This window comes from Girardinichthys multiradiatus, chromosome 4 (genome assembly GCF_021462225.1).
Source record: "Girardinichthys multiradiatus isolate DD_20200921_A chromosome 4, DD_fGirMul_XY1, whole genome shotgun sequence".
Lineage (NCBI taxonomy): Eukaryota > Metazoa > Chordata > Actinopteri > Cyprinodontiformes > Goodeidae > Girardinichthys > Girardinichthys multiradiatus.
Window position 1 is genome coordinate 912944 of NC_061797.1, and position 13548 is coordinate 926491.

Sequence of the window (13548 nt, forward strand, 5' to 3'; positions counted from 1 at the left end):
ATGTACTGAAAGGTAGATTTTAGAAAAGATGCAATCACTTTTGTTAAACCAGCTGGAAACAGGTTAGATTTACATTCTCAAGCAACGGAATTGATTTTGACAACTAAAATTGGAAAATAATCACATACTTAAGAGCACTGATTCATTGCGAATTAGTTTTAAAAAGATCTAAAAGCCTATGACAAATGCTTTTGCAATCTGAATCCTACATTCTTAAGTCTAAGAAATGATTACGATAAGACTTTATTGATCCCTTTATTGAGCCCAAGGAAATTCAATTGTTAAAACAGCCTTTGAAAATAGAATATAGTACAAGGAAATTAAAGACCAAATAGGCTACAGAAAAACAACAACAATAGACATAAGATAATATACAAAAAAAACAACAACAAAAACCCACTTATGTACATAATATTTAAATTGCACGGGGTGATGGTGGTATGTCATGTATTGCACAATTCCTATGTACAACTAAACTGTTGAGTTGTAGAGTCTTACATCAATGGAAATAACTGATGTCCGGTGGAGTCCTTTCCTACACTAAGGATGTATCAGTCTGCGCAGAGCCTTAACTGTCAGATGCTGTGGGTGAGAGATAGCAGAGTGTCTTCCAGTCTGTGGTCTAGAAACAGTCTGTCACTGGCCAGACTTCTTGTGTGCAGACTCTCTGCTTACACTGGGTGTACAATGAGGGAGCAGATGTACCAGGTTGCCATCAGAGTATGTGTCTTTAACATTAGCATACAGCAGATCCAACAACTTGCTCTTTTTTTTGGCACATCACATAATACGTAAAAGTATGGAGAAATTAATTGAGCAAGGCATTATTAAAGTCCACACTAATCAGCAGGAGGTCCTGCAGATACAAAGTCTGCATGTGAGTCTCTGCATTGTGGAGCTGCTCACACAGATCTGCTGCATCAGCTGAGGGAGGGACATACACATTAAACATCCTTTAGGTGCAGAGTTGTTTCTTAATGGAGATCTGCGGTTGGTTGCACCACCTCTAGTCACACCACCAGTCTCCCAACTTTCACTTTGTCCTCCAGTCTCATGGCTGCCTGGATAAGTTTAAATCCATCCAGAGACTGCTGTCATTTCATTTAGCCACTTTTTGTGATGACTTTTTGCCTGCCACCAACAGAATAAACTGACCATTATCTTTCTTTGGCCATCCTACAGGCATGAGTCCAAAACAAAGTTTTATTCTCAAAAGGCAGATGGATTTCAAAATTGTGTTTTAATGCTTTGTGTATTTCCTGCCAGTAGATGTTAATAGCATGACAGTTCCTAAAGACATGGTAGTGATTTGCATTAGCATTTCCACAGTTTCTCCAGCATACTGGTGAATTGTCCTTACAGCAAGATTATTGGTAAGGGGTAATAAAATGTCTATTTTTTTCCAGCCAAATTCCTTTACCTCTTTGAGCTAGTACATTTTCATGTGTTTGCCCATATTGTTCTCCTTTCTTATACCTATTCCTCCCTGCATTTCCCATTTTATTTTAACATATAGAGTTGAGTGTGTTTTCACGTTTTTAAGCCCTTTACACAAGCCTGGAATAATGCCCCTGTCACTCTTTGAGCTATGTGCCCTTTTAAACAAGTCCAACAGCTGTTTACTTGATTCTGCTACCGGTTTAATCTAATCACTTACAAAATGTCTCATCTGTAAATCATCAGCGGAATACATCCAGGACTACATGCCTGTTGGAGGGACACAAGAGCCTTTTCACGGGTGACGACTGAACGCAGGGCCCATGCCACGTAAAAAGTGTCATGTTTGGTTTGAGCCGCATGCCAGCAGTGGAACCTAGCATTACCTTTTTTATTGTCCCTCCGGATGAGGCGTTGAGGCTCAATATCCGTTGTCTGCTACCGCAGTGCCGTGTCACGGACGATCTGCTCTGCAGGGCCTATGACTCTAGTGCCTGGATGGGCTGGAACGGGAACTCACTCTCCCATCTGATGCCAGGCCTCTCGTCTTCTTTGGAAACGGTCCCATTAGACCAGTTGACGCAGGGCCTGGTGAATGCACCTCTGCAGGCCTTTGTCCTGAAGACGCAGGAGCTTGAACATGTGCTCTCAACACTAATGCATGCTCGGTGCCAGGTTTAGCTGCCGCAATCACCTCTGACTGGGCCCTGTAGGAGGACTCTGAGGGCTCTCCCCAGTGGTTCTGGGGGAGCTCTCCGTCTCCGCTACGCTTGAGGCCCTGGAACGCACAGCCCAGGTCTCCTAAACAAGGCAGCAGGTGGCTGGACTTCACAGACGTGACCGTCAGTCTGTTGATACTTGAGATCCTTGCGGACATTCAGCAGAGGGGAGGTAAACCTCTGTGCCTCCAGGGAAGGGGTTTATTGTCCCCTTTGGTTCACCCTGACAGACTGCCAGTCATCTGGACCACGATGCATGCGGGTGACGCCGGACACCTTTGCCTGGTTCTACAGGGTGAATGTGGCAGCTCCCCATCCACTGCAGAGCATTCTACAAAAGTGACATTCCACCTCCTACTGAGCCGAGTGCTGTTGTGACTGTTGTTTTGCAGATTTGGGTTCCCTTGTGACCTTGTTGGTCTACGTCATCCAGTCTTTGAAGCACGGTCAGTAGAGATTAAATAAAACAAAAGTTACTATTACAAGAACGGTTCTATGAATCCTGGATGACTGTCAGAGTGCTTGGTCCCTCTGAGTCCTCATGCTCATAAGAAGTAAGAAGGACTGAAGCTTCAAGTGTCATGTGACTATATAGATTCACGTAGATCACCGATAGGTCGTGGGTGACTTTGTTGTCATTAGGATGCATGCGCAAAAATTATCATTCAATGCTTGAAGGACCGCCTCTGGCAGTCATCCAAGATTCATAGAACCGTTGTTACAGTAGTAACTTTCGTTGTACCAGCATATCACAGGACTCAGTTGTGCTGCCCAAAGGTACTCTCTTAAAGAGGGAAGGTCCCCGACCTCTTTTCCTTACAGCCAACGGCATAGTTTTAAAACAGACCCTTACATTGCCATATTATCTATATATACACTGCTCAAAAGAATAAAGGGAACACTCAAGTAACACATCCTAGATCTGAATGAATTAAATCTTCTCATTGAATATTTTGTTCTGTACAAAGTTGAATGTGCTGACAACAAAATCACACAACAATCATCAACATCATCAATGGAAATCAAATTTATTAACCAATGGAGGCCTGGATTTGGAGTCACATACAAAATTTAAGTGAAAAACACACTACAGGCTGATCCAACTTTGATGTAATGTCCTTAAAGCAAGTCAAAATGAGGCTTAGTATTGTGTGTGGCCTCCACGTGCCTGTATGACCTCCCTACAATGCCTGGGCATGCTCCTGATGAGAAGGCGGATGGTCTCCTGAGGGATCTCCTCCCGGACCTGGACTAAAGCATCCACCAACTCCTGGACAGTCTGTGGTGCAACGTGACGTTGCACCACAGACTGTTAATCATGTACATGTTAATCATGTTAAGTTAATTATTTTCCATAATGTAATGATGAAAATTTAACATTCATATATTTTAGATTCATTGCACACTAACTGAAATATTTCAGGTCTTTTATTGTCTTAATACGGATGATTTTGGCATACAGCTCATGAAAACCCAAAATTCCTATCTCACAAAATTAGCATATCATTAAAAGGGTCTCTAAACGAGCTATGAACCTAATCATCTGAATCAACGAGTTAACTCTAAACACCTGTAAAAGATTCCTGAGGCCTTTAAAACTCCCAGCCTGGTTCATCACTCAAAACCCCAATCATGGGTAAGACTGCCGACCTGACTGCTGTCCAGAAGGTCACTATTGACACCCTCAAGCAAGAGGGTAAGACACAGAAAGACATTTCTGAATGAATAGGCTGTTCCCAGAGTGCTGTATCAAGGCACCTCAGTGGGAAGTCTGTGGGAAGGAAAAAGTGTGGCAGAAAACGCTGCACAACGAGAAGAGGTGACCGGACCCTGAGGAAGATTGTGGAGAAGGGCCGATTCCAGACCTTGGGGGACCTGCGGAAGCAGTGGACTGAGTCTGGAGTAGAAACATCCAGAGCCACCGTGCACAGGCGTGTGCAGGAAATGGGCTACAAGTGCCGCATTCCCCAGGTCAAGCCACTTTTGAACCAGAAACAGCGGCAGAAGCGCCTGACCTGGGCTACAGAGAAGCAGCACTGGACTGTTGCTCAGTGGTCCAAAGTACTTTTTTCGGATGAAAGCAAATTCTGCATGTCATTCGGAAATCAAGGTGCCAGAGTCTGGAGGAAGACTGGGGAGAAGGAAATGCCAAAATGCCAGAAGTCCAGTGTCAAGTACCCACAGTCAGTGATGGTCTGGGGTGCAGTGTCAGCTGCTGGTGTTGGTCCACAGTGTTTTATCAAGGGCAGGGTCAATGCAGCTAGCTATCAGGAGATTTTGGAGCACTTCATGCTTCCATCTGCTGAAAAGCTTTATGGAGATGAAGATTTCATTTTTCAGCACGACCTGGCACCTGCTCACAGTGCCAAAACCAAATGGTTTACTGACCATGGTATCACTGTGCTCAATTGGCCTGCCAACTCTCCTGACCTGAACCCCATAGAGAATCTGTGGGATATTGTGAAGAGAACGTTGAGAGACTCAAGACCCAACACTCTGAATGAGCTAAAGGCCGCTATCGAAGGATCCTGGGCCTCCATAAGACCTCAGCAGTGCCACAGGCTGATTGCCTCCATGCCACGCCGCATTGAAGCAGTCATTTCTGAAAAAAGTTTCCCGACCAAGTATTGAGTGCATAACTGTACATGATTATTTGAAGGTTGACGTTTTTTGTATTAAAAACACTTTTCTTTTATTGGTCGGATGAAATATGCTAATTTTGTGAGATAGGAATTTTGGGTTTTCATGAGCTGTATGCCAAAATCATCCGTATTAAGACAATAAAAGACCTGAAATATTTCAGTTAGTGTGCAATGAATCTAAAATATATGAATGTTAAATTTTCATCATTACATTATGGAAAATAATGAACTTTATCACAATATGCTAATATTTTGAGAAGGATCTGTATACCAAATGAAGTCAATCCAATAACAAGCATCACAAAACTAATCAAATAAATAAGTAATAAAGTAAAAAACAAATTCTGTGGAAACAATTCTAATTCATTCTTAATAGGATTGAGTTACCCACCTTGTTTTTCTCAAACAACTCGCTCTGGATAGCCTTCAGGTCTATATCGAGAGCTGAGGCGGCCTGTCGACGTTTCTTTGCACACTGCTCCTCCAGATCTTCCACCTGAGCCCGCAATTTTTTGTTTTCCCTTTCGAGAGCCAGTTTCTCTGTCTCCAAACGTTCCCTGCGGCCCCACTCTGCAGCATTCTCCACCTGCAGTCTCTCCATCTGACAGAGAGATACAATCAGTACTCTATATTAGACATGTCCTTCTGTTTAGAAGATCTGAAACAGAATATGCTTCAAATCAATTCAGTTCAAAATATTTTATTTATCCTAAAAGGTTAATTGAAGTTTGCAGTCCACTCGGGTATTTAAGACAATCACAATCACACAACAACAAAGAAAAAAAACAAAGGCAAAAACATTCCTGTAGACATTATCAAATAGCTTCCAAAATGCATTTCTCAAGCCACTAAGTGATTAAGTGTAATGAATTTATAATTAGTCCACTGGTCCATCGAAATGGTTAAGCAGCATATTAGCAGAAGTAACAAAAAACACTGCTAAGAGTTTTTTGCTGCATCTGGAACTTGATGTTTTATTGGTAAAGGGGCCTACAGTTATTAATATCCCTGGCAAATTTAGACTTCTTTTTTTTATTTATTTTACCAACATTTTTATTTTGACAGGAAGTCATATTACCATTTTGCAGAGGTCCAGCCAGAGTCAGAACTTGAATCTGATAGATTGTTCAACCATGGCAGCAGTTGGGTCTCAGTGCAATCACACTCATAGTGAGAAGACAACAGCTAAAGGACAGCAAAAAGGCTAGTTCTATTAAAGAAAACCATTAACAGACTGATATTCAGCAGGAAAAACAAGGATGGATAGTAGTAGGCTGGCGCAAACCTATAGGGTTGCAGTTCTTTGACAAGGGAATCCAAGGGAGTAGGCTTACTGACAATTCAGCCCAAGGTCTCAAAGTGTGGAATCCAAATCCCACCCAAAAGCAACTTGTTCCAACAACCCAGCGACAGTTTGGCAATAATCTTGGATTTTTTTTTTAGCAAAGTCAAAATGAATACCTAACCCTAACCCTAAGTGGAAATTATAGGCCCATGGTCAGGAAACGACCTAACACACAAACACCTTTCTTGGGTGTTCTGCTACCTTACCTCAGATCTTAGCTCCGCGAGTTTCTTATCCATACTGGTCCGAGCTCCCAGTTCATCCTCCAAGTCTTCAGATATGCGGCCCAGTTCATCCTGATGCATTTCCTTCAGCAGGTTCAGCTAAATGGTGTCAAGATGGAGAAACAGATAACATATTAAAAGCATACATTTTTCAAGCATTTTGAGACTCAGATCCAAAATAATCCAATAAATAATCCAAATTCCTTTACAATGATAAATATGTTCTTCCAAAGCCATTTCCAAGGTTTTCAAATGGCTTCTTCTTAATTTCAATGGTTGTGTGTCTCATCTGGCTGCTCTTGGCCTTTAGCTTATGTATTTTCATCTGCTTATGCTCAGCACATCCGTCACAACCATCTTCTAATCCTTTCTAACCCTTGGATTGTCTTCTACTTCTCAGATTTAAGGAAACCTGTTTTTGAAGGTACTATTCAAAATCAAGTTTTACTTACTTTTTACTTTGTCACCTGTTCATTTTATGTTTGTTTAATTTTACTGTCCACAGCATCACCTGTTTGTGGGCCTGGAGCGCCTCCTAGTGGATTTTACAGTAATATGTCTTTGTCCAGGTTACAAATATAACTGATAACTTCTGCCCACAATGTTCTGTCTCACCTGCCAGCGTTGACAGATATGTGCAGCTGGATCTGTTAAAACAAGGCCAAATCAAGACATTTTTGCAAAAGACTAAAGTACTTAGATGGGACATAACAGTGCCACTAAACGGAATCATTGTAAACAAATTCATTAAAATTCTGTTTTAGTTGTTCAGGCTGTTCTTGTTATTTTTATGTCACATGTTAAGAATCAGAAAATAGAATATGAAAGCATCTGGTTTAATTAATATTTTACTACTGTGGCAGTATTTTGTTGTATTAAAAAGCATAAAGTTTGTGTAGGCACAGCCATTGAATGTGCATGCCATATAGGACACATATCTGTGTGCAAACATTTAATATTTTGAGCTTTTGGTTTCTGCTTTTGCTTTTTTATAGTTTCATCCCTGATTTAATTTAGTGTTCAGAGAAAGTCACCCAGTTGTAATGAACCTAAATAACGTCACCATACCATAGCTTCTGTCTTAACTTGTATTGTTCTTGACAGTGTAGAACTCTGTATTCTTCACTATCTATATCTACACAACTCTTACTGTTTGTTCATTCTTATCTACTCTAGTTCACCCTCCTATAAAACAACAACATATGTTTAAACAAATTGTGTGAGTTGACACTAAACATCGTACAAGTTAAACCTTAACTCAAAAGACATTTGTCCCTGAAGATCTATAATACCATTTTAAGATCTGAGATGATTAAATATTTTTAAATAAATGTCCAGCAGTTAAATAGTAAGCACAATCCAAGGAGGAGAGCTCTTTTTGTAAATGTAACACGACGTAAGGGCCAACGGTTTCTGCAGAAACACAACCCCTGAAGGTTGTGCAGACTGATTAGAGATATTCTAAGATCCTTGAAAGTATGCCTTAAAAAATCCAAATCATCTGACAGATTGCAGAGCAGTTGTGCTGAAATTCTTTCTTTTTTGTGTTAACAATGGTAACCTCCAAATGGAAGTGAGCAGCCATCATCAGTTCGCATCAAAAATGCTTTACATGCAGGAAACTGATGCTAAAATAGTCAGCAACTGTTGGGTGAGAGCTTTAGCTGCAGTGAAGACGCTTCAAGGCATCCAAGAAAGTCCAACTAGCAATGAGACTGTCTACTTCAAAGGAGGGTGCTATAGCATTGTGCAGAACATTTTCAACATTGCACACACAACAACATGAAGACTTCTGGACAATACCTTTGTGACAAGAAGGGAAGTAGAAAAGCCACTTTCCTCCAAGCGAAACATTAAAGACAGGCTGAAATTTAGCCGTAAGTACAAGGATGGACTGCTGTTCATCCTTCTGATTGTATGGGACATCTAGAAACTCATTTATCTGGAAAAAGAAAAGGTGAGACCAAGCATGAGTCTTGTGTGTGCCAACAGAGAAGCATCACTAAGGGTTTAAGCTTCCAAGCAATTCTGCCCAAAACATAGAACAAAAGAGCTGAATCAAAAAAATCTCCAAAAGCAGTTTCTTCCAACAATCCAGGAACCATCTGAAGACAATCTCTGCATCTTACAGCATGATGGAAACTAAAAGTTTGGAACTGTGGTCAGTTCTCAAAAAGTTGGTGGAGAAACCAACAAGCTGCGACCCACCAGGGGATAATATCCAGCTTGGCAGAGGTTAGGAAGAAGAAAATACAACTTCTTTAATCCATTCTCACTGAACATCCTAGAACCAGGAAACATGGCTACAACAAGAGAGATGTCCACTGAAATACTGAAAAGGATTCTAACACTCTCTGAAGAAGCTTTGTAAAGAGGCAGTGTTACAAACATGCTGGCTGTCCATCTCAGCTTCATCTACCATATGAAGAGAGCCCAGTTACATGGGGAGGTTGTACCACAGAAACAAAAAAGCGGACCAAATGAGACTCCCAAGCATCAGGGTAGAAAATTGTTCCACAATCAAAATCCACAGTTTGTTAGATACTGCGTGATGAGTGGCTGAGATCTCACGAGAGCTGAGCATATGTAATATGGTGGCATACGGGTAAACAAACACGAAACATTCGGGTAAAACAAGCCAATAAACTCAAGCCAAACATAGAAACATTTAAAATACTAACTACTGTGTCATATTTTTGCAATAAAACAAACTGGACAAGAAAACCTTGGACAGCCTGGAGAGCTACGTAGATGAATATTTTGACAACATTGTAATGTGCAAGCCACAGAAATCTGTATCCATGACCACACCAACTTCAAAAAGCAGACGCTCAAAGTGCTTGACCGGCACTTCCACTGTATCTTCAGAGAAACCGCTAACGTGCCTAGATGCTCATCTTGCCCAGGTGGAGGTTCTCCACAAGGAAATCCAAGCTCTGAGGGAGTCTCTGCAGTTCAGGCAGGAACAAAAAGCTGCACTCACAGCTGAGAACCAAACTCTGAGGGATAATGTGAAAAAATGTATAGGTTTAATGACGGAGCTGTCCGGAGATAATTAGAAATTGAGGGAGACCATCCTGGATATACAAGTTTGGGCAGCATGCAGGACAACCTCGTCTTGTTCTGCATTCCAGAACGGGCAGAGGAAGATTCTGAATCTACAGTCCGTATATTTTTTCAATGTCAGCTGAAACTCCCAAGTGGCAAGGTTAAAAACATCACATTTTATAATGTTCACCGGCTTGGAGGTAAGAAACCCGATCACAACCAGCCTCAGCCAATTGTAGCAAAATAAGAGAACTACAAGCAAAAAGAGCAGGTTGGGGAATAAGTCGGGGCAGAGAGCTACAGGCAACGAGCTTCAGTGTTAATTACCAGTTTCCAAAGGAGATCCTCAATCGGAGGTGAGTATTATTCCCAATCAGGAAGCAATATATCACTGAAGGCACCAGAGCTACATTGGCTTTAGATAAACTCTATATTAATGATCAGTTGTTCAGAGACCAGGAGATCACTCCTTGGCTTTATTAGAAGCAACAGTAGGTAGTCTAAAACATGTAACAGTGGTTAGATAAAAGGTTAGGTAATTGGCAATTGTAATCTAATGTAAATCACAGCCCAGTATGATGTTTACATTGTTTGATCTGGGTGGGGCCAGGGCTGGGCTTTTGGGTATCCAATTTTTTTTCCTCCTCTCATTTTGTCAGTTACCACATCTCTTTGTCACTTTTTTTCTTTCTGTCACACAAACATGCACACTCACACACAATCGCACACACACAAATATTTGTTAACATAATATTCAAACTATTGCCCCCCCTTACACCCAGCACTTGATTTGGTCTTGATTTTCTATCTTTTTCTCTGCTATATCTCTGCTTCTGGACTTTACATCAGGCAACTCCAAGCATTATGTATGAGCATTAACTATGATTTCACTTGAGTCTATTTGTTTCTATGGTGACGTGCGGGGTCAGGGTGTTCAGGTTCGGGCAGTGCCGGTCCTAGCCTAGACTGGGGGCTCGGGTGGTCTGCCTCGCTTCACCCCGAAATAAAGGTGACCACATCCTGGTTCTGGTTGCCTCTGGGGTTATTAGTACCTGGACCTGGCAGTATAGAGTGTGTATAGGGAGTGCGAGTGAGTGTAGGCCTTCCATTGTGTGTCTTTATGTTGGGTGTTTTTATGTGTACGCATGAGGGTGGGAATGTTTGATTGTGACTGGGTGTGCCTGTTTTTGTGTCAGATTTGCTCTTTGGCTGCTCCCTCTCCTGAATCATCTTAAGCCTCCAGTCAAATATGGAACCTATTTTTTCCCCGGCGGCTGGTGTCTGCTCGCTGGTGTGTGGTGGTTTTTGGTGTCTTATATACCTTATATACACAACCACGCTCACACATACATCCACAGGTGTTTGGATTCAGGTGTTTACAGATACACAAATATACTCAATGTTGTGCTGCAGTTGCCACTAAATACATCTTGCATTCATTAGTATCAAGTACTTTTCAGTAACGTTGTTCTATGTGTTTCTGCACATAGAACTCTCCCTTTTATCTTTTTGCCCTGGCTTTCTCCGTTTCTTGCTTCTGTTTTTCCTCTTCTTTTCCATCTCCGTGTCCATTGCATTTGAAATAATCTCAAAGTTATTTCTAATAACGTTTTTTAAAAATATCAAGCAAAGCATTATAGCATTAGCCACAATACTCCACTTGTGAAAGTAAATCTGTGAAAAAAAAATCACAGTTATAAAGAATCACTGAAAATGTTGTCCATGACTGTCAGTAGATAGTGCAGATCAGCTCTAAAAGACAGACCGCATGATGCAGTCTATCAGCCAGATTCTCTTGCAGTCTCACCTGTTTGAGGGATTCTTGTTTGCTCTTACTAAGCTCCTCATATTTTACTTTCCACTGGCTGAGTTCACCCTCTAGTCTCTCGATGTTCTTACCGAGGGACAGCTTGTCTCTGGGGATAACAGAGAGAAACATTAGTACTGTAGCATAAAGTATTACTGAGTGATTAAAATGTTCTCATAATTTCTTTTACAGTATTTTACTGAAAGGTAATCTGAGGTGATTTTAGGTTTAGTCTAGTTTTAATTGACGAAATTATATTAAATTTTAATCAGTCATACTCATTGTAAATTTTGATAAAATATGAAGTCATACAGGAATGCTTTCCTAGGGCCTCTTTTGTATTTAAAGATTTTTTACGGCACTAGTGGCCTTTATTTCTCAATATTTTTTTTGAAAGTAGGTTGACAAAATAAGGATGAGAAAGCGGGGAAGGGAATGCAGCAAAAGTCGACTGAGGCCTCCATACATTTGCCTCATGTTTAACTCCCTGCCTCACCAACGCAGCGCCTCTCTTTCACATTTATAGGAAATTATATCTTAACAGATAGCTGAAATATTTGCTCAAGGTTTGGTTTGAACTAAAGTTACATTTTGCAATACACACAGAAATTTTTATATAAAACAACCTTTTTTATTTGTTTTAACGTTTCAGTAACCATAAATAAACATGACATGCCTTGTATGCTAAGAATAAGTGTCATTGGCTCTTTTTAGAACTGGTCTAACCTTACCTAACCCCTCATTTTTATTATTTGTGAAAATGTCATTTTGAATCATTTGAGTGTGAGTGTTTGTTTAGTTGTCTCATTTTCATTGATGATGAAAATTATGACGAAAAGTTTTATCAACAAAATGAACCCCCTCAGCGACAGAAAATCTGCTGCTTTTCTTCACACACTCACACAGTATTTCCAAGTGTCATTAAAGCTGCACCAAACTGCAGTTCCAGCATGCTCTTCATGTCCAACAAAGATGATTCATTAATGAATATGACTTTCATTCAATCAGCTGAAAACCCTTCTTTTACCTACTTATGTACACATAAGGGCTTATGCAGGGGAAAAGAAAATTATAAAGTAACTTTATAAGAATGTATTTTTTATATTTGTCCAAAAAAATCAAACAGCTAAATGAAGTTATCCCAAAAACTAGTCAATCACTCCTATTATTGCATTGAGGAAAAAAAGTGCAGTTAAACCCCTTTAATCTCATAAGTTGCAGGTAAGAAATATAACTTGCAAACTACATCCCCTACAGTTAGGTTTAGTCCCTTCTTACTCTCTCTCTTTCAGCAGGACTCTCTGAGACTCATCGAGCCGAAGCTGCACGGCGTTGAGCTTGCTGGAGTCTTCTTCCACCGTATTCATGTCCACCCACAGCTGCCTGTTTCGTTCCTGCCGGCTCAAACAGGAGGATGAACGTAAGCCAGTTGCACTAATGTTACGACTGTTCCAGGTGTCCTGAGTGTCAGAACCTGCTGCTCCACAAGGCAAGACTGATTCCAGCAGCTCCATGTCCTGACATCGTGGGAGAGAAACGTACTCAAGAAATAATGCTAATATAATGGTTGAATAACAGAAAACATGATATGCATTTATTAAAAGTACAAGCAAGCAAGAAAGAAAGAGTTTGAGTTTATAAAATTACCTTTATTTCATACTCCAACAGGAAAACAAAAAGAAACATTAAATATTGAAAAAAACTCAAATTCCACACAAACTCGAGCAACTACCAGTCTCTTAAATAAAACACGAGCATCATCCGTTTGATGTCCATTAACTTTGTTTTTTCTTGACATCAATATTGCTAGTTTTGCAGTCCCACCAATGAAATTTAAAACAATGTGAATTGATTTCTTTCTTACACACTGCTGTGGACCATAAATAAAAATACAGTTAGAAAACTGTACTCCAAATCCAAACAGATGATCTAAAAGTACAAAAAGAGGATTTAATCTTGAAGATTCAATAAAAATTTGATACAAAGATTCCTCCTGAAAACAATAAGGACAGGAAACACTACTGTCAGGATTAAGGTGTGCCAGATATCTGTTTGTAGCTATGGCCCCATGTACAGGTCCTTCTCAAAATATTAGCATATTGTGATAAAGTTAATTATTTTCCATAATGTCATGATGAAAATTTAACATTCATATATTTTAGATTCATTGCACACTAACTGAAATATTTCAGGTCTTTTATTGTCTTAATACGGATGATTTTGGCATACAGCTCATGAAAACCCAAAATTCCTATCTCACAAAATTAGCATATTTCATCCGACCAATAAAAGAATAGTGTTTTTAATACAAAAAACGTCAACCTTC

At 40.3% G+C, this 13548-nt stretch overlaps 1 protein-coding gene across 3 annotated transcripts in view; it reads right to left on the reverse strand.

The window, feature by feature from the left end:
* Nucleotides 1–13548, reverse strand: part of ccdc102a (coiled-coil domain containing 102A) — a 99518-nt gene that overhangs the window by 22248 nt on the left and 63722 nt on the right. For 2 of the 3 annotated variants that reach the window (XM_047362979.1, XM_047362976.1), the window contains exons 4-7: nucleotides 12501–12739; nucleotides 11223–11331; nucleotides 6350–6466; nucleotides 5190–5399 (exon numbers count right to left, since the gene is read on the reverse strand). In XM_047362979.1, coding sequence (XP_047218935.1) covers nucleotides 5190–5399; nucleotides 6350–6466; nucleotides 11223–11331; nucleotides 12501–12739 — 675 coding nt within the window. The remainder of the gene's footprint in view (nucleotides 1–5189; nucleotides 5400–6349; nucleotides 6467–11222; nucleotides 11332–12500; nucleotides 12740–13548) is intronic. The other variant, XM_047362977.1, reaches the window with a different exon arrangement.